The sequence below is a fragment of the Bombus pyrosoma genome, linkage group LG9 (genome assembly GCF_014825855.1).
Source record: "Bombus pyrosoma isolate SC7728 linkage group LG9, ASM1482585v1, whole genome shotgun sequence".
In the NCBI taxonomy this organism is placed as follows: Eukaryota; Metazoa; Arthropoda; class Insecta; order Hymenoptera; family Apidae; genus Bombus; species Bombus pyrosoma.
Genome location: NC_057778.1, coordinates 2372806 through 2396166, shown reverse-complemented (window position 1 = coordinate 2396166; position 23361 = coordinate 2372806). Strand labels below are relative to the sequence as shown.

Here is a 23361-nt window from a genome sequence, read left to right as displayed (position 1 = left end):
TTATTTGTGTCTTAATAAAATCGTATAATAAGTATTACAATACTTATAATACATATATAATACATATTATAAGTATAATTACTAAGGTGTTATACATTCGAATAATTTTCTCTTGCTAAGATGACAATTCTATTCTTTCTGATATGGTCTGTATCGTATGCTTTATATTCCCATTATTTTACTAAACATTCTTTTCAATTGAATAGCGACAATAATAAGATACTTCGAATAATAACTCCAAAAAAATTTTTTTGAATTAATTTATTCATAGAAATTATTAAACCTTAGTTTCCAAATTAAACTGAGAAGCTATAACAGACGACAATCTTTCTCTAGTGGACAAAATTTCAATTGTGCAAGCTTAAAGATCCTTCGATATCGTTAATATCATAAACTTTGGCATAGGAACTGTAAAATAAGGGTGGGTAATGTTGATATTCTAAAAGTTCTTGAATCTAGCGCCGTAGACATACATAATAAGTCGTATAACTAAATTCCGGATGGTACACTTGTAAAATACATTCAAACGGCGATAAAGAATGAACTCTGTGCCCGCAAATGTTCCCATTTTTCAGAAGAATCGAATTTTAAATATCTCGATGGAACTATTCAAAGTTGGAAGAATCCTCGGTAATAACGACGAAAGTTTAGCTAAATGTTCGCGAGGATACCCATTTTAACCCGGAATCGTAAATCGTGATTGAATACCCATCTATATATTCTACTGCAAAGCGATATCTGTTTTGTGATTAACACATTAAGGGCTACATTCATCTCTAATTTCTTTTTAGTCAATTCGTATTATCGAATTCTATTGAATTCAAATTATGAATTAGTACTATTAAGATAGTTATATCTTGAAACTTGGAATTATTGGTTTAAAAGTAAATTATTGGTATTGCAATTTAAAGCTTACTAAACCATTCCAATATATCAGTAAATATTTGAGTGATCGATTCAATGCATTCTAGGTACTTGTTCATTCTCTTCTTTAACAAGAAGATAAAACATTTTTTCTCTCAGTGAAGATAAAACATATAGATTAATATGACACCACAACCACATACGAATTTATTTAGCTGTCACTATCTTTCGTATTTAAAAATCATTCTGTTCTTGTTTTTTAATCGCAGTATCCTAACGACTACGTCAATACGTCATCGTTCAATCATCACACCCATGCAAATTTAACTACTTCTAACAACAAAATAACCAAACACGCAAATAAATTAATCACCCAATATTATATAACGATTCTTAAATTACGACGAACTACGTCTATCTGCACAATAACATCTTTTGCTCTAACTATAATTACAGCGCTTTGTTGTAATTCCGAAAAGTTTCAATTATCAACTCTTATTAAAGAACGCCACATGTCTGTGTCTTTGCATCTCATTAATACTTTACCCAGTCGCCGCGTTAAAACAACGACATCGTTCAGAAATGGAACGCGAGAATTCGGATTGATTGTATTTTAGCTTAAACGTTGAAACGCTAACGAACGCGCCGAGAGATGCGCCGGAGTGCACCACGGGCTGCATGTAATTTTCTACTATTTGCCGGATGCGCATAGATGCAATGAATGCACGACTACACCTGCCGGCTCGTCGCGCCTGGTAATAAAGTACTTCGCTGCAGTAAAAGAGCTCATTTTTCTTTCTAGCTGTTTACACTTCATTATACCACGCACGTCAACAACAGGTAATCAGGTACAACTGTGAAACAACGCGTGCCACGAAGAGAAGCGCGCGATAAACTATACAAGAATTATATACTCCCTACGAATAACTGACCGATGTTGAACAATGCTTGACTTTATTATTCCCTTATTCATTGTTTAGCTCACTGATGCATCTTCCTACGCCGAGTATTTTCTAATAGAAGCCTGCACTCTGCGGAGTATATTAAGCCTTCATGGTTGACGTATAAGTTGGTAAACTATTGATAACAAATATGAAGTAGTATATTATATATTAATTCGACTGTTTCTTTCTTCAGAAAATTGGTAAATTACAAACCTACCTATCGCACGTGTATTTCAGAAGTGACGCAACTTAAACAAGTTTCTCAGGGGAAATGAAAAACTGTTTGGAGAAACTTATAAAGAAAATTATTAATTAAACGCGTAATGTTGGCAAAATGATAGAGAGTTCTGGGGTTTTAGATTGTTACTGACATAGATTCAGCAGAGTAATGTAAATCCTAACTGGATGGCTAGGCTCTATTTCTCGAAGTTTCTAGAAGTTTATTTCTCCCATTGCTCGTGGTTTAATTACGTGTCATAAAACTGAAGTTTCTGAGAAGTAAATTAGAAATTAGTTGTAACGGTGCGGGAACCAAAGTGTCAGAACCTGAAGAAAATTTCATACCGTTGCAGAACTTTCATCTACTTCGAATTTAATCCGAATATTGTCAAACTCCTATTCAAAAGAAACCATGCAATCGTTGAAATATTCGTTAAGTGGTTGCTGCAATTTTTGTTATTATATTAAACTCTTAACTATTTTACAGGACAAGTACCATTAATAGTCTTTAACGAATAAAATACAGAATACAAATTAAATTAAAATAATCGACTTAACGTAAAATTAAATAACTTAATCGATAGTATCACAAATCATTTATATACGGCTCAATGATGGAAGGAGGTACAAAATTACAATTTACGTCGGAAGTATGGATGATAAAATCAATATTAGATTTGACTTTTGAATTTTTGAATCTTTTTGTTTTAACATCTCGTACATCACTAATACGCTTTCTTCTAATTTATGTAATCTACATCCATTTTATAATCAAAAGCAACTTAAATTTAATCAACTAGCTACATATAAACTCATGACAACTACATTACACTGTAATATTATTACCACATTCCTATCATTATATTTTTCCTAAAAGTATTTCGTTCTGCTTTTTCTATGGCTTTCACTCGCCAGTTTTCTCTAAATATTTCCAGTTTCCTATTCTTTTTGTCTCTCCACTCTTAAGACTCTTTTTTCCACATCGTACAGCCTTGGTAGCATACGTGTGTCCTTTAAACTCGGAACTAGATCCTTTTCTATTAAATTTTTCGTTCTAAATACTTTCTTTTCTTACTCTCGTCTTCCTCTTCTAAGCTCTAAATAAACGCTGCGATTTTCCACCGTCCTCGGTTCTTTACCACGTTGAGTCTTTATCTAACCACGCCACGAACTTCGTTAACTCTCCTTCATGTAAGTACCTAGCTGTCACTAAATCGTTCTGCACTAAAACAAACGAATTACGATGAAGAATGCTTTTAAACTGTGACGTTGCAAAAATATAAATTTTTCTAACATCACCTGACGCGTTTGATGGCCAGCTGTCGTGTTATACCTAGTATTTGTACCGTCGTTATGGAATTGCATTGTTTTTTTTTTCCTTTTCAAGATCGTAAATCTTCAGTTAACTAAAATGGCGTACGATTCTTCCGCAGTTGGTAACCGCTATATTAATAGTGTTTATGGACTGTGGACTTTTATACGTACATGGAAAATTTCAAGTTGCAAAGTGCACAGAACGCACATAGTATGAACAATAAATATTTACAGCCTAATTATATATATATAACTATACTTTTGACATCTTCACAATTAACATTAAAAACAAATGAACAAAATTAAAGCTTAAAGCAAAATTAACTACATTATATTTGTAATTTTTAATAATAATTAATATTATAATATATTATACATATAATATATTAATTTTTAATGATAAGAAATATTTAACTTTTCTCCATATAATCTCATTATACTTTCCGTATTTATTCCAACTTATTTTAAAAAAGTATCTATTTAAGGAAAAATCTTATTAGTAAATAATTAATCGAGAATGTTATTAGGAAGTAATTAACGAATGTAGATTTAAATAAGATAGAATATCGATCTGCATATAAAGAATGTGTACATGAAATTATTATGACTTTGTTAACTCATGTTATTAGGGACAAAGGAAATAAGTGACGCGGAATCAATCGAAGAATTGCTTCCTATAGTTGGTCACGGAATTTCCTATATTATCACACGAAATTACCTCTGGACTAACATCAGAAAAGCCACGTTTAATTAAAAAACTCGGCAACTAGACGAGTGGGATAAAGTAAAGAGCAATGAGAAACGAAAGCAATCGCGTTACGAGACGTAGCTGACAACCAGCGTTGTCCCAATTTCGCGCGTGGCAATTAAACGTTATTCGTTGGCCACACGTAGAGAAAATTTCTCAGTCAGAGAGCACGATGTATTGTTGTTCTTTCCTTTTTTTCTCTCCACCTCTCACCACACAATCACTTGCGGATTTGGACGTATGGCGTGCAATGGAATCGAATATCGCGTGTTTCAATTAATTTCCAAAAATGGAAACACAGTTTTCCTTTTTATATTCTATGTCGAAAGTTTTAGACGAGTTTATTCGGTGTTTTAGCAAGTTTTGTTAGATGCTCTTTTTGTAGCGTTTATGTAATTTTGAATTTTTATAAAAAGATGTAATTTGATATAATATAATGTACAATTAGAAATTATGTGAATCAATATTTTATCACAATTAGGTAATTATGTTGAGAAGTCATGATAGAAAAAACACGACGTTCAAGAATAAGAACCAAAAGTAAATTGGGCAATCAGAGTCAAAGTACAAGAGATGTAAAAAGGTATAATTTGATATAATATAATTAGAAATTATATGAATCAATATGTTATCACAATTAGGTAATTATGTTGAGAAGTCATGATAGAAAAGACACGACGTTCAAGAATAAGAACCAAAAGTAAATTGGGCAATCAGAGTCAAAGTACAAGAGATGTAAAAAGTTGAAATACAGACGACAGAAAATTGAAGGATAAGGATTAAAGCATACGAAGATAAAAAGGTTCGAAGTTCAAAAGGATGTGTAAGATGCAAAGTTAGAATTGTTTTACAAATGAGAGGCAAAAACTGTGTTAAACCTTTGGTGAATAACTTTGAACAATCTACATGTCCTGATATTTATTTTATAAATACACTATATATATTTATATCTGTAGATACATATTCTACAGATATTAATTTTCTGTTAAGCTATACAGTATTAAATAACAAAGTATTTTATGCAACAACGTATGTAAAATATAACAAAGAATGAACTTTCGCAGAATTATACCATGAACATGGTATTTTCATTTTTACCATTTTGCATTGATAACCGAACTGGAAAGTGGTGCAGAGTTTGAACACATCCGCGAGCACGATAACAGAAAATCAAAACCCACTGGCACGGAATTTAATTAAATCTGTTATTCGAATTCTGATCAGAGGAGCCTCGATTAATAATCTTTTAAGAATTGCAAATTTTTAAAAGATTCGAGCGAGTAGATATCGTAATTTAATTTTTAACGAGTTCGTCACGATTAAATGATTTTGCAAGAATAGTCAGTAAAAAATTGGCGACCAAACCATCGGAATTTTATCATGGATTTTATTGCATTTTGCTTCGTTTTTCTATATTATGACATAGTAGTCCCGCATGACAAAATCGAATATCGCGCGTTTTAATTGAACTTACGGTTCCGACGTCGATAACAGACTTTCAATTTATTTCAAATTTCGAAAGTTTTCTATCGTTTAGATTTATTTATTTATAGTTTATTTATACACAATATTGCACACTAAATTATATGCATTGTTCAATTATTAACATATTTTCAAGATCATGTTCTTTATTACACAGACTGTTAACACATTTTGGTAAAACAATATACTATATTTTTAATTTATTTCCAAGATCTATTTGAGGTGTCAGTCCCATTTATCATTATTTAACAAGTAAATTGAGGATCTCACGAGTAACTAGGGTTTTATTTATTACGAAATAAAACCAGACTCATTAGTTACACGTATGTTAAACCTAGCTTAACGACTCCTGACTTCCTAATAGACTTGCCGTCTTCATCACTTCACGTACCAATGTCCTTTCATTACTGCGTGTAATAAATCTAATCAACTAGCCGCTACTTTCTTTGTATCCGTTCTCTTGCTGTTATCAAATGAAGCTTCAGAATTATGATGATAATATTTATCGTAATTTTCGTCTACCTTCAAGGATATATTAATCACAGAGAAAAGTACAACTTTATACGACATAATAACTATAGATTGATAAATAGTTAATAACTGCAGATTGATAAATTTTTCATCAAGATATGAGAATATAGACAACATAATAAAACTAAAATTATTCTCAACGATTTTAATAAATATTTATTTTATTCACGCACGTAAAGCTAGATGCGATTAGCGCAGACATTGCTTTATTATTATATAGAATGGATTAAATGCATATCTGCAGGGAAAGTTTGCTACACGAGACACCTGTTTGGTGGCTGCCAACACTTTCCTTTGCAGATCACCAACTATGTAAGCGTTCAGAGTTTATAGACCTAGTTGTCACAACAAGGTTGAAGGACTGACGGGTTTCACCCTGAAGCACACTCTCTCACTTCCTCCTCTCGGCTTTTCATCATCTCATTCTCAAATTACATTATCATTCAAACAGACCAAACATTATAATTCGAAACATCACGTGACTAAAGAAAATTTAATAACTAAGCAATATATGAATCTCCATTTAAATAACACATGTATGTATAAATAGTCTGTATAAATTCGAACATAGCGTGTATCATCGTCAATTTATCAGATCTAGGGATGAATAAGATATTATGCATTGTAATTCTGCACACATGTATATTATACATAACACATGTATACATAACACATTTGTGAACAATAACCAATACGTGTTACGTTATATTATATAACCTTTTCTAGAATATAAAATAAATATATTACATATTCTTTTTTCGTGGTAAAATTTCATGGAATATAAAGTTTGCATTTAATCAAAGTCTAACAAAATCAAATTTTGATCGAACTGAAATATAATAGAAACAGCGTAATGAAAAGAGGTAATGTTAGATCATACTTTTAGTTAATAACACTAATCCATTTAACGGGATGGAAATTGTTTCTTTTGAATATTCTATTTTTAATTGAAACATTTTTTTAAGTTATATGTTATAAATATTACTAATTATTATCACTAACTATATAAATTCGAAAACTAGTGTACGACAATATAAAGAATCGTCATTTTTTTATATTTTATACATTATTAGCGTATGTCTATTTTATTCTTAGAAAAAAGAGAATACATTCTGAAGTTTTATGACATCGTTTGCAACGATACGTTCGAATTATTCGCAACGACGCGACACGACATCGTCAAATTTCTCACTTTAATATTGTATGTACTAGAAATGAATTCTATCATGCAAACCGGATGTGAATTGCTAGAAGACAATTTGAAGCTACCTTGTAATTCAGACTGTTCGAAAGCAATTTAAATTCTCTCTCGGCAAATTCAAATTGCTTTTGCAGATTCGCGTCGTATCGTGTTTGCATTGCATCTCGTAGTTTGTACCGCGTGTTGCTCTTCATCTTGCAATCTATTTCCTACGCACAAGACATTTTTCCCCGCGTTGATACTGATTACTGTTTTAATTCTATAAATTAATTTCATTTACGTTTTACTCAAATTTAGTAATATATATCATATTTACAGGATATATAAATTCAATTAAACATTACCATCGTCTTTATAAAAGAAGCTTAGTGGAATCTTTATATACTTTACTTGATGAATTTTGTATCAATAATTAACTTTTATGATCAATTTCTGGGAACAAGTATTAGCATTTTTATAATGTACTGACAGGAAAGCGTAATTTTTATTAATATTTTTATCAACTTTCGTACTTTCTAATTGACACAAAATACATTGCAATATAGAATATCAGTGTATAACTGTAACATATATATCAGATCATATCATATCATATAACACATTCCATATTACAATCATGTAACTTATATCGTGTAACATATCTAATATATCAAATATAATATGAAATTATTATGTAGTATTAAAGCATTACATTGTTTAGCCAAATTTCCAATTACTTATGCAAATGAAACATTAAATACAAAATATATACCAGTTTTTATCGAAAGGGATAATATATGTAACATCTACTTTCCTTCTTGATTGCGTCTACTAAATTCAATTTAATGTACTTAATCTTATGTTGTGTAATGTACTTCCCTATTCCATATTTTACATAATGAATAGTCATATCATTAATAGTTTTAATGCTATCAGAGTTAAAAGTTTATTGATGAAAATAAAAATGTATGATCTGAATAAACAGGGAAAAAGAAAAGCATTTGAATAAAGCTAAAAATCGCACGAGGTCGCGATTCACAGTGAACTGCACTTTCGATGCAGACACGAGTTACACGAAGCAAGCGTGGGTACCGGAATGCGAAAGAATGCGGGGGCGATGATGTCTGGCCGACTCATTACACCAGTCCCGGAAAGTCTCGAGCAGAACCGTAAGCGGTTGAACTGCATGAAACGATAAATAAAAGGTGCAAAGAGACGTAACAACAGGAAGAGGCATTCTCGAATGCGGAACTGCGTTGCGTATCGGTTCGCGAGATATCAAGCACCGTAGAAAAACCTGGACGACTCCCGATGGAACGTGGAACAAAATCATTACGTCTCAGTGATGATCGAAAGAAGCATACATACATCGCGTCGCGCCGACACGTACGGTTCTCGTAAATTTTCTGCTGCTTCTCCGTTCCTAGATTCCAACTTACAACAAAAAGAAAGACCCCGTGTAATGCGTATTTTAACGCACTTATCTCATATATCTTCATTTCATCGAATTTTCATCCGTCTCTTAACGGGTAAAAATTTGACGAAGCGGAAATAACGAATTCAATAATGCAAACTTAGAAAGTAGATATCGATGAAAAAGTTTGAGAAATTTTAATTAAACAGATTCTTGCAACGCATTGAGGAGAAATAAATTGATTTCTCCGATTATTCGCAACAACTGACACGAGCAAAATGCTTATAAGTAATTAAACAATTTTATGAATCGATATGTCTTAATTGTTGAAACAAAATTATTGCAAAATTTGGATAAATACTTGAATAGTTCGTGATATTTAATTAGATTAGTTGTTTCATCTTTCTGATATCTAATGTAATACTTGTTTCTTACTAGCTTTTTTTACGGCACAAAATAATAAACTTATTGTTGATTTCAACAATTTAGCGTAACACTGATTACGATAATACTAACATGAATACAGAAAATCATTTCAATTATAACTGTTCATTATGTCTGTTTATTTATAATTCTACTGATGTTGTTCCCGAGTGTCTGAAGTAGAACGGTCCATTCTACTGCGACTGCGACGCGTGAGCATCAACACAGGTAATCTCAAACTTTACGTACTTTATACATAATTTTCAATCAGATAATATGTTTTTAATTTATACTGCGATTCTATTGTGAATCATTAACGCATAAAATTTATTCTAAACTGCTTGCTACTCCCTTAAACGGTATTTTAAATAAAATGACATACTTAAGTTTCAAATGAATAATGTGTTTCTAATTTTTGTAATTTTATTATCAATCACTAATATATGAAATTCGCTGTAAATTAATCTTATTACTTTCCTAGACAACAGGCAAAACAAAATTACATCCCGAAATAGCGCGATTCGATTTCGAAGAACCGAAATCACCATCAAACTGCACGCGTACATCCCGTGCACTATAAACATTACACGCTTCCGCGAGAATGATAGGTTAAAATAATTTCACGTAACGGAAAAAAAACCGGGAAGAACGCGTAAGTAGCTGGTGTAGCGAACGAGCTGTAGTTGTCGATGATTACCCGCAACGCCTTTGTTTCGTCCTGTACCGCGTACGTTTCTCGGAGGAAACATCAGATTCCGTCGGCTTATCTTCTGACAGACGCGTGTTATTCTGTCGCATCGAATGACGGCGCATCGAGGGCATTTACACGTGTCATCTTGACGGAAGGAAGCATTCGTTTCAACGTAACGTATGAACGACAGGTGGTACAGATAGAGCTTCCATTTCCGCATCCGCTATCGATAATCAGTTTTACGATGACCGAACGATCCAATATATCGTAAAGCGCCCTGTTTCCGGATAATGCCTACTGTTTTAGTTTATTCCGTCATTACGTGATAACACGCCAGATGAAAAGAATTGTGCTGCACTGTTCACGTTATAAAATAAATCCTGATGCTGGGTTACGTCATATTATGGATGTTTTTATTGCACTGTTATAAGTATGCACTATGGACCAAACTTTTAGAATCGCTTTTTTAATTTTACTTGTAATGTATCTCTTGATAATTTTGCTTCTAATCCGAATATTGCGGGCATTAATAATAATATTCTTCATTTAGGTAAATTTTTGACGAAGGAAATTTGTAAGGTAACGAAAGTTTAAAAGCTGACATTTTTTTTACAATTCGTAGATTGCGTGGTACACGTACTGATACAAAATTTATTTTCTTACAATTATTAGTTATGTATAATTACAAAAAAAGAACGTCCAATGTTTTGATAAGAAATACTAAAAAAATACATTTACATCTAACAGAATAAAAATAAAATTTGTAGATATCTGTAAGATAGTGTGTAGCGGATAACTTTGAAAAGAAATCTCGCAAGAAATTCTATTAATTAGATATGTTTCCAAATGGCAAAAACTAGGAATCTGCTGTTGGAATGGAACCAAGTTTCCAGCGAACAAACGTAATCTTTTCATCTAATAAAAAATAAATCGCTATCAACTTAGCCAACAATTACACTCTACAAAATGAATCTAATTGCACGTAATGAACAAAACTTTAAATGTTAATTCTGAATGTCCTTATTTGTCGGCATTATGTTTGCACATAAATGCATCTTCTTGCACTTTCCCTCCGTAACTTCACATTTTATCGTTGTTCCTTGTCAGAAAACGCTCAGTAAACATTTACAACATAATAACAATTCTGATTGACGCAATTCTTGTCTTCCATGAAATTTTACACATCCTCTCACGCACACTGTTTATCAAGCCGAGATAAAATGTCATAATGTCGTTTGTGAAATAATCCTAAGTTGCCGGGAAGGTGCGACGTAACATTTTTATTTGTTTTTAGAGAACGTAAAAGAAATGCAATAAAAAGAAATATGCGTATCTTCGTTGATATATACACGAAGTTACGAGGAAGCGAGCCCAGCAACAATAGCTGTATATTATACCAATAGGGTGGAGGGGATAAAGTGTAATCCCCTTACACGTCTACAAGCCTTCGTAGTCAACAATGAACTCATATTCTCATGTTTTCTACGACTCTTCTCACCTTCGTGGTTGTTGAACAAGACTTTCATGGCTTTAAACCATCCAGGTTTCTCTTAGAACCTCGTATACGTGCCAATCGTCACTACTAAAGACGTGTTTGCATTATGTTGATGATTCAATCGCAGGCGGGAGGTTCGTCTGTCAACCAATTTTTCCAAAAAACCTTACAAATATTTAACAGAGAGAATTTATTTCATTTTCACATAATATGAAATCTACAAAGCAAAATTATATTAAATAAAAAATACAATAAAAAGCAAAAGTTCATACACAATAACAATTACGGAATCAAAATAATAGAGAATATTGTTATACAATAAAATAATTGAATGTAATTAAATAACTATTATTACTAATTAAATAGAATGTAAATAAATTGATAATGAAAACTCCGCTGGAAGTATGAGCGTTATTTTACACGCACGTGAAAATTTATTATAATTGTAATTTACATTTGCCTCGATTAGAAATTCGTTTGAAATTTCATATTGAAAGACATTTTGTGTAAAAATGATATAAACAAATGGATATAAACATAGGATGAATATTTACAATGCATTGAGTAAATTGATATTGAAAATCCATATGAAATGAAACCTGATTCTGTGTGCTTTTGTAAAATATTGTGCTAGTTTGATTGCATGTAAAGCCAAAGCGAAGAGGAATACGTAATTGGTAATATAATTATACGTAATTAATGTACAAAATGAAAAAGTACTTGTTGTAAGTTAATTGTATGTTAACTTACTTAATAAGTACTTTTACAATAAGTAAGTGAACTTATTGTTAGTTAAGGTATAATTATTGATTACCATTAATATTCTTCGTATATATACCTATATAACATCTGTTATAATTTTTATTCACAATTTAATACCTCGTCTTATGGAATTAGAGAAAACATTGTGTTTTTAACTACTGAATACTATAAATTTAAACACGTGAGAATTTAATGTATTTCCAATAAAAATGAACGAGGATAAAGCGGAATATAAAATATGAATACATTATAGATTACATTTGACTTTAAAATTGTATGGATCTATACTTAATAAGAAAATTATGAAATTTAAATTTACATAAATGTAATCCACAAATTTTTCGTTCTTTAACAGTAATGAATTATCAATTAGTTTCAAACTTCGTAATGAATAGACTTTACGTATGAATGGTATATAAAATTATTCGATTGAATACATAATTTAAAAATATATTCAATTTCTTTATACACATATTGTACATAGTATAAAGCAATATGATGATACATATGAAAAAATACCAATAACGTGAGCTATGCATTAAATTTTTATACACATATTATATATAATAAAATGTAATAAAGACATATAGAAAAGTATCAAGAATGATTTGTGCAACCTAGCTTCCAGTAGATTAGATTAAATTATAAATGAAGGTCGGGAAAGAGTTAATGTGAAAATAAAGTAAATGTGGTTCAATTAAACCGCAAAGCGCTGAAAATCCAGATTTTCAGAATTTCACCAGTTTGAAACTGGAACCGTATCAGCACTATGTGACCAGCATGAACTTCTCCAAGGATTACGATGCTGCAAGGCAAACGCGTTACTGGAGGCTTCGAAAGCAATCCAACAGACCACCACTGATACACCGACGAATTTATACTATCGCACACCATCAACAGAAAACGGACAAATTTCGCCCTCTGCTTTCTTCTTGGCATTGCCACTCTCCACGTTTTCACAGGAGCCAGTCATAGGAAGATACATAGCCCTGGAAGCGAGTAAATCACAACCGTATACAAACACGCAACACATACTTCCGAAGTTAAGCTCGCTCAGAATAGGGTTTCAACTGAGGGTAGCTGGATGGGTACGCGGAAGGTTGATACGAGAGAAGACAACGAGGAATTGGGAACTCTATTGTGGCATATTTCGTATCCATAGTACGCTTGTTCCACACATGGATCGGTTGATAGAAAATTATTTCTGAAACATGGAGTGATTTAATAATCAAACCAGCATTCTATTTTATATCGTTACTTGTAATGTGTAATGTTAGGATTGTTTAATTTCTTTTATACAACTGTATGCGTATATATTTCAATGTGCTTTTTCTTAGTTCTTTTTAGCTTTGTATTTAGTTTCGGTTTTATGCCTAGTCTATAGTAATCTGTAATTCTAGGATAATATGTTTGTTTTAAATACGGATAGATTAAATAGCAAAGTACTTCTGAAGCAGAAATTGGTTTATTCCCCTACGTTAAAGTGCTATTTATGAAGTTTAAGTTATTTAACTTCCTGTATCGAACTGTATATATGTTTCAGTGTGTTTCAGTTTATTTAAACTTCACCCTTAATTTATATTCCAAGATCTCTGTAATATGTTTGTTTCAAACCATAATTCTACTTAAACTATTACTTACAACTCTATATATATAACTTGTTGTAGCAATCTAAAAATTAAGTAGTTATCGAGTATATTCCCTTAAAGAACTTCTATAATTCTAAACAATTCTAATTATCTATGTAATGTAATGGAAATTAAATACAGCAACAAAAATAGGAAAATTGTTAGTCACGACAAATGGAAAATACTGTATATTTGTATTGAGATTTCTTACATTTGTTTTCAATAGGAACAGTTTTAGTAGGACGGGTTCATATCAGAAGAGAATGGAAGAAAGAGATAAAAGGAAAGAAAAGAAAGGTTATCAAAGGAGTTACTTACTTCACCGACTTTCTTGTAGCAAAACTTTGCCACGATGAACCAATTCGGACTATGCAGAAATACGTATTTCTTTTTCCAGTAGTTTGTTTATTCTCGACTGAATGATAAATTGGATTGGATTGACGGTTTGACCCATTTTGATTCTCCGAATTTTTATCGATAAAATACTCAAAATAAGAAAAAATATCAAATTCCTGAATTTATTAAATTTACGCATATATTATTTACTTTTCATGTATTTATATAAAATTTATTAAATGGCGTTAGTGTATTTAACATGTATTTAACATTAGTCAGAAATTATTGTGTAACATGGAGCGACCTCGCGTGTTATTTGGAGAAAAATATTCCCGCAAACAGTTAACACAGCTTGTACTTTGAAACAGTAAACTTCCTCCTTGGAGATAGAGGAACAATAGCGCGATACAGATTAAATTACTGCCTGCAAGCACGTATCCATAATGTGAAAATAAATCTCTACAATTAGCGTACATAATGTCTGCGTAAGAAGACATCACTATGTTACGAATATTAAACTACTTCAACTTTAAAATACTTATTACGAAACGTTTTATTTTGTATTCGTTGACAAAACGTTTATTTAATTTCTTAAGATTTTTATATACAGTAAAGAATATATGTAAAATAATTTACTAATTATTGTTATGAAAAATTGTAATAGATATACAAATGCAAACTAAAAGAATATTAATTAAAGAAGGTGTATTAATGTAAAGTATATTGTAACTTGAAAATTGAATTTTATAAATATTTGTCCCAGCTAAAACTATTAATTTATTTAGTGAAATAAAATGTTCGTGAAAATAAAAATGATATTTAATTTATAAATTATAAATTTCTTTATTGAATATTTTGATATTCAAATCAACTTTTCAGTATTTTAAAACATCATTTCAAATATTTTTATTATAACATTCTGAATTCACCCATGCATTCAGTTAGTAACTATTTAAATATTACAATAAAAGCAGAATTATATATAGAGAGAGAATTGATGAAATTATTAGTAATTTTAGAGGTCAAGAATATTAATAACATGTAAAATCTCTCGAAAGTATTTCGAGCGTGCACCGCACTGCACCGTTGGGTATTCACGTTTAATGGACGTACACTAAATTTGCTTGAAATCAGCATTAAATTGGTTTTTAAAACATTTTTGTACGCCTGCTATAAAAGCAGCAGAAAGAATCAAATATCCGGTTAAACCGGAAATATATTAAAGTACTTCATAATCAGGGATATAAGCACATAATCGCATGGAATGGACTTTGTTTTTATTTTCTCCATTTCATTATTTTTTCTAATAATCGGTGCATCGTACGATTTATACGAACAAGTTTATAGATTGGCATCTTTTTATACATGCGGATACCAATCAAATAACTGTATATAATATTGTACATTGAAGATAAAATCAAGTTATTTCAATTGCCCATGTTTTGACATCTAAAAAGCATTGTTATTAAATTGAGATATTTAATTTCTTTTTTACGTTAAACTTTCATTGGACATATTTAAATATGAAGCTTGTACCATAAATTAGAGATTGAAATAGCTTCGAAATTTATTCCAAATATAAAATATTCACAACTTTCGCGCTACAAGCTCACGCTATTATTATATATCTACAAAAGTATCCGAGTTTCCCCTAACATAAGAAATAAATAGAGATGAAAGATTAAAAGCAATTAAATACAATAAATTTGAAAGCTTTAGCATAAAACGAACGTAAAAAAGCTATTCAATGTACGTGATATACATCAAAGATACGTGCTACGTTAAACCACGAAATGATCCGGGAAATAGACGCGGTTTGAAAATACTCATATGCGACTAGACGACGTCAGGCACTTATCCTCGATAGTCTGTTCCGGTGTACATTTTATTATAAAACTTTTTACGAGCATCGTATAAAAGTTCAAGACCATTTCGAGGGTTCGTATCGCTTTGGACTCGGCGAAATCCTTTTTCTGCTTCCGATTGCTGGCCATCTCTCCCGCTACGGGTTCGAAACTTTAAAGATTCAACGAGCGCTTTTGAATCTTACAATATTAACTGAGCCAGCCCGCTTCGACTGGTAGATTCTCGATTTCCATTGGAAATTAAATACGGCCAAGGCACCGTTCCGGATACGCAGCAATACTAAGTCGATCGTAACACTTCCATCTGCTGGATTAAAAGATCGGCCTCGTGCCGCCTTCTAGCCACTTTCTTCGCCGAATCGATACCAATCGTCAGAATTAATGTCTAGTTTTCCATGGATTCATATCACAGGGGTTTCGATGTTATTAAGCGTTATTAAACTCGCTTCTTGTGTATTACGAAAGTATTTAAATGCGTCTCAACATTTTAAAACTTATCTTTTATTACATATTGAACCCTGTTACGTTTCTTGGATCATATCGAATCTTTTCTATAAAATGTATTATTGTTAAAACATTTCTTTTTACATCTAGAAGGACGAAAAGAAAATATGAAAGGATCATTGTTAACGTATACGATTTCTTATCTTAATTTTACTCGAAAATATTTGTTGAAACATTACAAGTATCTTTCGCTCGTTGGAAAAATAAAACGAATAATTTTTAAGCGAAATATTCCTCATCCTCTCATAAATGTAACCATATATTATTTGTTTATTTGCCGATAGTTATAACTTTCAGTTAATTAGCACTATTATTCTTTTGAAATAGAAAGGATACGAGACCAAGATGCCTGATAAAATGAAAGCAATAAATATACATACTATCATCTGTAACTCCAGTGTTCTTTTGATGCTGGAGCAGATTATGGTATAGACCGCTCCGGGTACGATATTTTCTTTATAACAAATATTTCCCGAGACTCTCTTCCACTCGTTTTTTCCTGGTTTTATACAAAACAATAAAAGGGTCCACAACCGACGGTGTATCAGGGATGGGGTTTCATTTAGTTGAGTTCTGAAGGAAGAAAGGGATCTCATTTCAAAGTACAAGCTCTTTACGCCTTTGGCTTTTCCGTCTTTGCGGCCGTAAGGGATCTTGCCAAGGATATGCATAATGCTTTGAAGACTTTTTAGAGGGACTAACGCCATATGGCCGTTGAAATATATAAGTAATTAAGGCCTAATTAAAATTCAACGGGCATCGCCGTATACTTAAAAATATTTGCAAAATTCATTCGGAGATAAGCGAGCATTTAAATGTAATTTATCGTAATGTGTGACAACTGTGTCTTGTGGTTAATAAAGATACTACGTAAATCCCTGTATGATTGTAGAAATTGCCCCAGCTAACTGTATACTAATTAAGAGCGCAAATTAAATTTTAACATAAGAAATCCGTAGGTATAATATGATTTCCTTTACGCATCTGATTTCCTTTCCGCATCTGATTTCCTTTACGCAATCTGATTTCGTTCGCTAATTATAGCACCGATCTAATTATAGCATTGACACACCCTCTTTTGTGGACTGAAACAATTCCCACAGCGAGGTGTGTGGAAATTACTTTTTTGTTGCTTGGGAATGTAATCTCATCTACTGAAAAATTGCTCTTTTAAAAACTATTTTCTTAAATAAGTACGCTGTTTACATGTATGTTCGACATACATAATAACATGTAGCCATTATCGAAAATAATATAAATAAAGTATTTTTTTTTACTTAAAATTTTATATAATAATATACTATAAAGATGTGTATCGCGGGTGTCTTGCAAAATATCAACTTTAGAATGGAAATAAATTAACCTAACTACAGTTGAATAATTTGCATTGAACTTCCAAGCAGACTTGCATAATATTTTCGAGATTTTCTAGAATTTAAATTACCTTTAAAAATTGATTATTCTATCACTTTCATTTTACAAACGAACTACAGGATCGTCTACATCTTGGTAAAATTCGCATGCGATATTATGAGACAATAAATATTTAGCGAATGATAATACTTGTAAAAATGATAAATTGCAGATGACCAGTTCTAAAGATAAATTATAAATTAGCGATATACATCGTGGGTCTATTCTTCGATGCGTTCACTTCCTAACAAGAAAAGTAGTTGTAATCACATACAAAATCTGTCGTCTTTGAAACCTACTTCGATTATATAAGCTGTAACTCTCTAGGGGGGTTTCGAAACCTAAATAACAGAATGTAGTATACCTAATCCCGAATGGTCTGTGTTTAACGTTTGGCTGCGCAATTTGACGAAGAACGCGGCAAAGTGGTCGTGAAGGAAAACGATTTTGGGATCTAGCTACGCTTGCCCTATTATTCCAGCGATAATTTAAGGGCAAGAGAGTTGATATATAGGTAGCGAGTTTATGCAACGCCATTGTCTCGGGGTACTGTTATTTATGGGAAGGTTTCATCTTCCAAAAATGGAAGGTGCGTGTTCCACGAGCCCGTGATGCGAATAACAATCGGGCTAGGGCAGTAATTAAGGATTAGCGAGGTGATTAGCGACCAGCGGGTATTTAAATCTCACTGAAACAATCTGCCGGATGAATGTGTGCGTCTCCCGCTGTGTCTTCAGTCAAACAACTGATTCTACACGATCATCATCTATGTATACACAATTCCGAGACCTGTGTAACCATTACACACTCTAATTAGCCTTTGCCAACGCATCAAGCTTTATGATAACTATGATAGAACATGTATTCGAATAAACGGTCGATTATTTGAACGTTGGTAGATTGTTATCCAAACGAGGTAAAGTCACAAACATTAGATTAAATATTTAGTAGAAATTAGATATTTTTTCCATTACCTTTCTTATTATAAATAGTTCTGCTCAATTTTTAGACAATGTACGAAAACGATATTCTATAATTCCGTAAGTCTAAATGATATATCTATTCACAACAGGTGAGAATATTCGTTCTCGTAAAACGAAACATTTGTACCTATTAAAAACGTAATTTATATAATATGTTACTGCAATATATTATTATAATAAATTTACTATAATAAACACAGTAAGATTGGGAAAAAAATATAGAAGGATAAGAAACGTGTATCATGCTTCTTAATGTGGTACCTTTATAATTATTTATTAGATCAATTAGGAACTAATTACGTTACACGTGCAGTATCCTGGCTCTGTATACGTTGTATCATGAATAATTAACAAGTTTCGCGTTTCCATGAAAAACGGTTAATTAATGACGAAGCTGGAACGTTAGTCTGGCATCGCAAATGCCACTCACGTTCATCGCGTGCTGATCTCGCAAATCCACGAGCTAGACGTTTAACTTGCGACAGATTTTTTCCCTCCCTTAAGCCGAAACACCGACGAAACGGACAAAGTTTTCAACCCGTTGGCGATAACTGTGAGCTCGGAATATAGCACATCCTCTTATCGCGAATAGACAAACATTACCGTAGGCGGTTGCATCACATATTCATTCTGTTATAGGTCTAATCATAAATATAAGATGTACCGTTTGGATCTCTATCGCAGCGATCTTGTTATTCTGGAAATACGTACATACAAGTTTCAATTGAATTCGGAGAAGCAAGAAATGAGAAAATTATTTATCAGTAGTTATTCTATTCATAATGGAAAAATTGAGTTCTAGATTGAAAATTATTTAAATTATCCAATTTTCAAACCACAATAAATATAAGGAAATTAAGAAAAAATATTTCGATTGGAATAAAATCGAACTTCATACGACAGTCGATATATCAACCCTTTTGTTGCGATAGTGTAGTTATATGTAGTGTAGATATTTAGAATTATAAAAGAGAATGTTGCTTTTATTGAGAATTAATTATATATTGTAATTATAGACATGGTTTTATTTTATTTACTTATATATTCCTGATTATAAAAATATTCATGGGAATCATTTATCTGTCGTATGATCGTATTAGGTGGAAAAATTACAGACAAGTGTTTGCAATCATTTTGAGAATGAAAAGGTTAAAATTATGCTTAATTAATACTCACGCTTAAAATATCCAGGAATTCTAGTCTACTACTTTCAGAATGCATAAGAATATAATTGTAAATGTTAAAATAATTGATGTTCTAAAGCCTTAATCTAAAATGTAAAAGCAGTTTACTAGAAATCAAGAAGAATTAAAATACATAATCTTAAATATCAACAGCACATAAATACAATTTGAACTATTAAACATTATGTTTCTTTTAAAGGAAAAGGCAAACGCAGGGGCATAATTATTTCTCTCATTTATTTACAGCATATCATTTCTCGTAAATATTATGATACTATAACAACGAATATGGTTTCGTATTTCCCATGAAAACTATCATTTCAGGTAAACGTAAATTTTAATTCGCACAGTTAAAGATAAAGTGTGGAACTTTCACGAGAGAAAGCCTTATCTGTGATTAGAATTTAACACAATAGAAAGTTTTAAATACTTCTACATATATGGAAACATTAGGCAACAAAAGTTGAAAACGCGTATTATTACCATCTGAGAAATGAGTAAAACCGCATAATTCCCTAGAGTGATATTTAAAAATCGATGTCAATGTCGAAACTTTTTCCTACTCTTTTCACGCAATTCTTTTCTTGGGAATGTAATCCCATGGGCGACTAACGTCGACGCTGACGTTGCTAAGCTTACGTAGAAAGTTTCGTAAGTACTTGTCTGTTTAAGTTATTATAGGATAAATGCTTGTCGCTTAACTTTGTATACCTTAAAGGAAGGTTCACAATTTCTATAGGAGAGCTTTTCCTTTATCTGACAAACTTGTTTAAAAAAGTAAATATTCGATTTTTTTACTAAATAATAACATTTACGACGTGGTTAATTTAATACTAAAATTTAGAACTTTTTAATTCGCAAAAAATTTGAGAATGTATGCTAAAAGAGTAAATGGGGCGAAGAGATAGAAAGATGTAGAAAAAAGATAGCAACTAGATAGAAAGAAAATTCAAATATATTAAAACGACTAATAATAGACAAACACAATTGTATCAGTCTGAATTAAATTAAACAAAACTCCTAAATCTGATTGAAACATTATTTTATAGAAAATTTCATAAAACGTAACATTTTACATGCAAATCATCTTCATAAGAAATTTCTGCATCATATAATTCTTGCATCAAAATATACAGAAACAAATTTCGTAGTGTACCGTATATTATTAGATGTATATAAATGCTAGTGGAACAATCATATCGTTTTATTTTATTTTCAGGTGTACGCGGACTTAAGAATATATCTATCGATATTCCATTGGCTGTAGCAGCTGGCACGACCGTCAATATGAGTTGCGGATACGATTTAGAATCAGATACTTTATACGTAATGAAATGGTACTACAAAGGTTCTGAATTTTTTCGATACGTTCCTAAAGAGTTGCCACCGACAAGTACTTTTGGAGAATTGGGTAATAAGGTTATTGTAAGTATTCATGTCTTACGATCTATCCATATAATATTCAGTATCATCTACAAATATTTTATTTTTATAAAATTGCACAATATCAAAGATGATTTTTTCCCTTCGATTATTTTATTTGCATTATTTAAACGAATTATTCTGTTTCTGTTTTAATAAGTTCATAATATTTTACTGTTTTTATGTTAAGATTTGAAAAATATCTAAACGATGGCTCATAATCGGTTGTTTCACTAATTAAAGTTGGTTAAATAAGGCGGTTTTTGAGATTTTGCAACAGTAATCTGCTGGACGCTACTCAGAGAATTGTCGTCGAGTTATTTCGAGCTAGGAACACTCCCAGAATTTCTTACTTATTAAAAGTTGGAAGGCGACCCTGTGCGAATCACGTTTTACATTCGCACCTGACGTGCAATCGTCGAGAACCGAGGAAACGGAAGTGAGTCTCTCGGATTATATTTCCCCAAGTTTCGCTAAGCGTGAAAGTTTGTTAGTACCATTCATGTCCTACTTTATTATATAGTTGTACCTGACAAACTACATACCTATATACGAGCACATATACCATATCTTTTAAGTAATTAAATGTACACCCTGTATTCGCTGTATTTTTCATGGCATGAACATCTACGAAATTTTCATTTCCTAGCTTTGTTAATGAACTTCCCAATTATATCAGGCAAATTAACATTTTGTTACCCATAGTTTTTAATTTGAAATGTTCTTTACAGCAGTATCTTCGTTATCAATGGTTAACTGTCTTTAAAATATCATACGTAATTAAAGAATAATTTATAAATTTCATGTCAAAATTTTTCAGAACAAATATCTTCAATATTTTGGTGTCGTTGAATGACTGGAAAATACATTTGCTATATATTACGTAAAACATAATTTGAGTATAATTTTAAATTCTGTGAAACTAATATAAGTTATAATAATTCTTGTTTTAACGTTAGCTTTTTCAAGAACTATTTTTTAATCTGACTAATTTTTTCATGTCTACGGTGCTGTACCGTGAATAGTGAGGGTGGCAACGATTTATGTGAGGGTAATACTCGAAACATTGATTAGAGATGCTTTCGAAACAGATATATTGCTCTGTACTTTCTATAGTGCTGCGAGCTTTCTAATGGATGAAATTGTCAGGAATTAAACATTCGAACAGGGAACAGAGAAGATACGAAATATATATATCTTTCTTGTATTACCATCTATCTGAATTAATAAACTAATTCAAGTACTTATCTTCCAAGTGCTTTAAGAAATAAATATACAACATAAAAAATATTATTATCAATCATTGTTATATATTAAGCATTGAAAATTTAAAGAAAAAAAGGAAATCAATGAAGAATCGATATTTTTAAGAAAATGCTAAAACATATATTCCATTCTAGTACACAGACAATCGATAGAACGTTAAAATTTCGTCAGTCACATTCTAATTTGCTAAAAGCGTGCACAAATACTGGTGACCAAGCAGAATGTACCGTTGCTACGACTGGCTGATCTGGAAGAAATCCTGATTAGTTGGAACTGTTCGAAGCTTCCGGGTGTAAACCATGTTCTTTTAGACAGTTTAATTAATTTAACGAAATCTTGAAACAATCCTCTGAATTCACTTATCAACCCTTCTTAAATACATCGAAGCAACAAAGCAGTTCTACGATTAAAATTATTGTACTACTTTAATTCGATTTATTTATTACATAAAATTTAAATATCTATTCGTATCTTTTAATTTTGAAGAGAATAAAGAAACACAATTTTGGTGATATGAGATGAATAGATAACATAACGGATTGCAAAATTACTTTCTCTGTAAAAAATAGAAAACGTAACTCATTGCATCCTCTCCCTGTAACCTTCGTACGTTACAATGAACTTTCACCCCATGATAGTCTGCAAGAGTTAACATAGTTTCAAAACTAGCGATGAATGATAAAATAAACATCT

The 23361-nt window shown here is 31.5% G+C and overlaps 1 protein-coding gene across 3 annotated transcripts in view; it reads left to right on the top strand.

The window, feature by feature from the left end:
- The window catches only part of LOC122570834, a 60140-nt gene that overhangs the window by 24884 nt on the left and 11895 nt on the right, over positions 1-23361 (top strand). For 2 of the 3 annotated variants that reach the window (XM_043733709.1, XM_043733707.1), the window contains exon 2: positions 21200-21405. In XM_043733709.1, coding sequence (XP_043589644.1) covers positions 21200-21405 — 206 coding nt within the window. Of the gene's footprint in view, positions 1-8281; positions 9348-21199; positions 21406-23361 lie in introns of those variants that run through there. The other variant, XM_043733710.1, reaches the window with a different exon arrangement.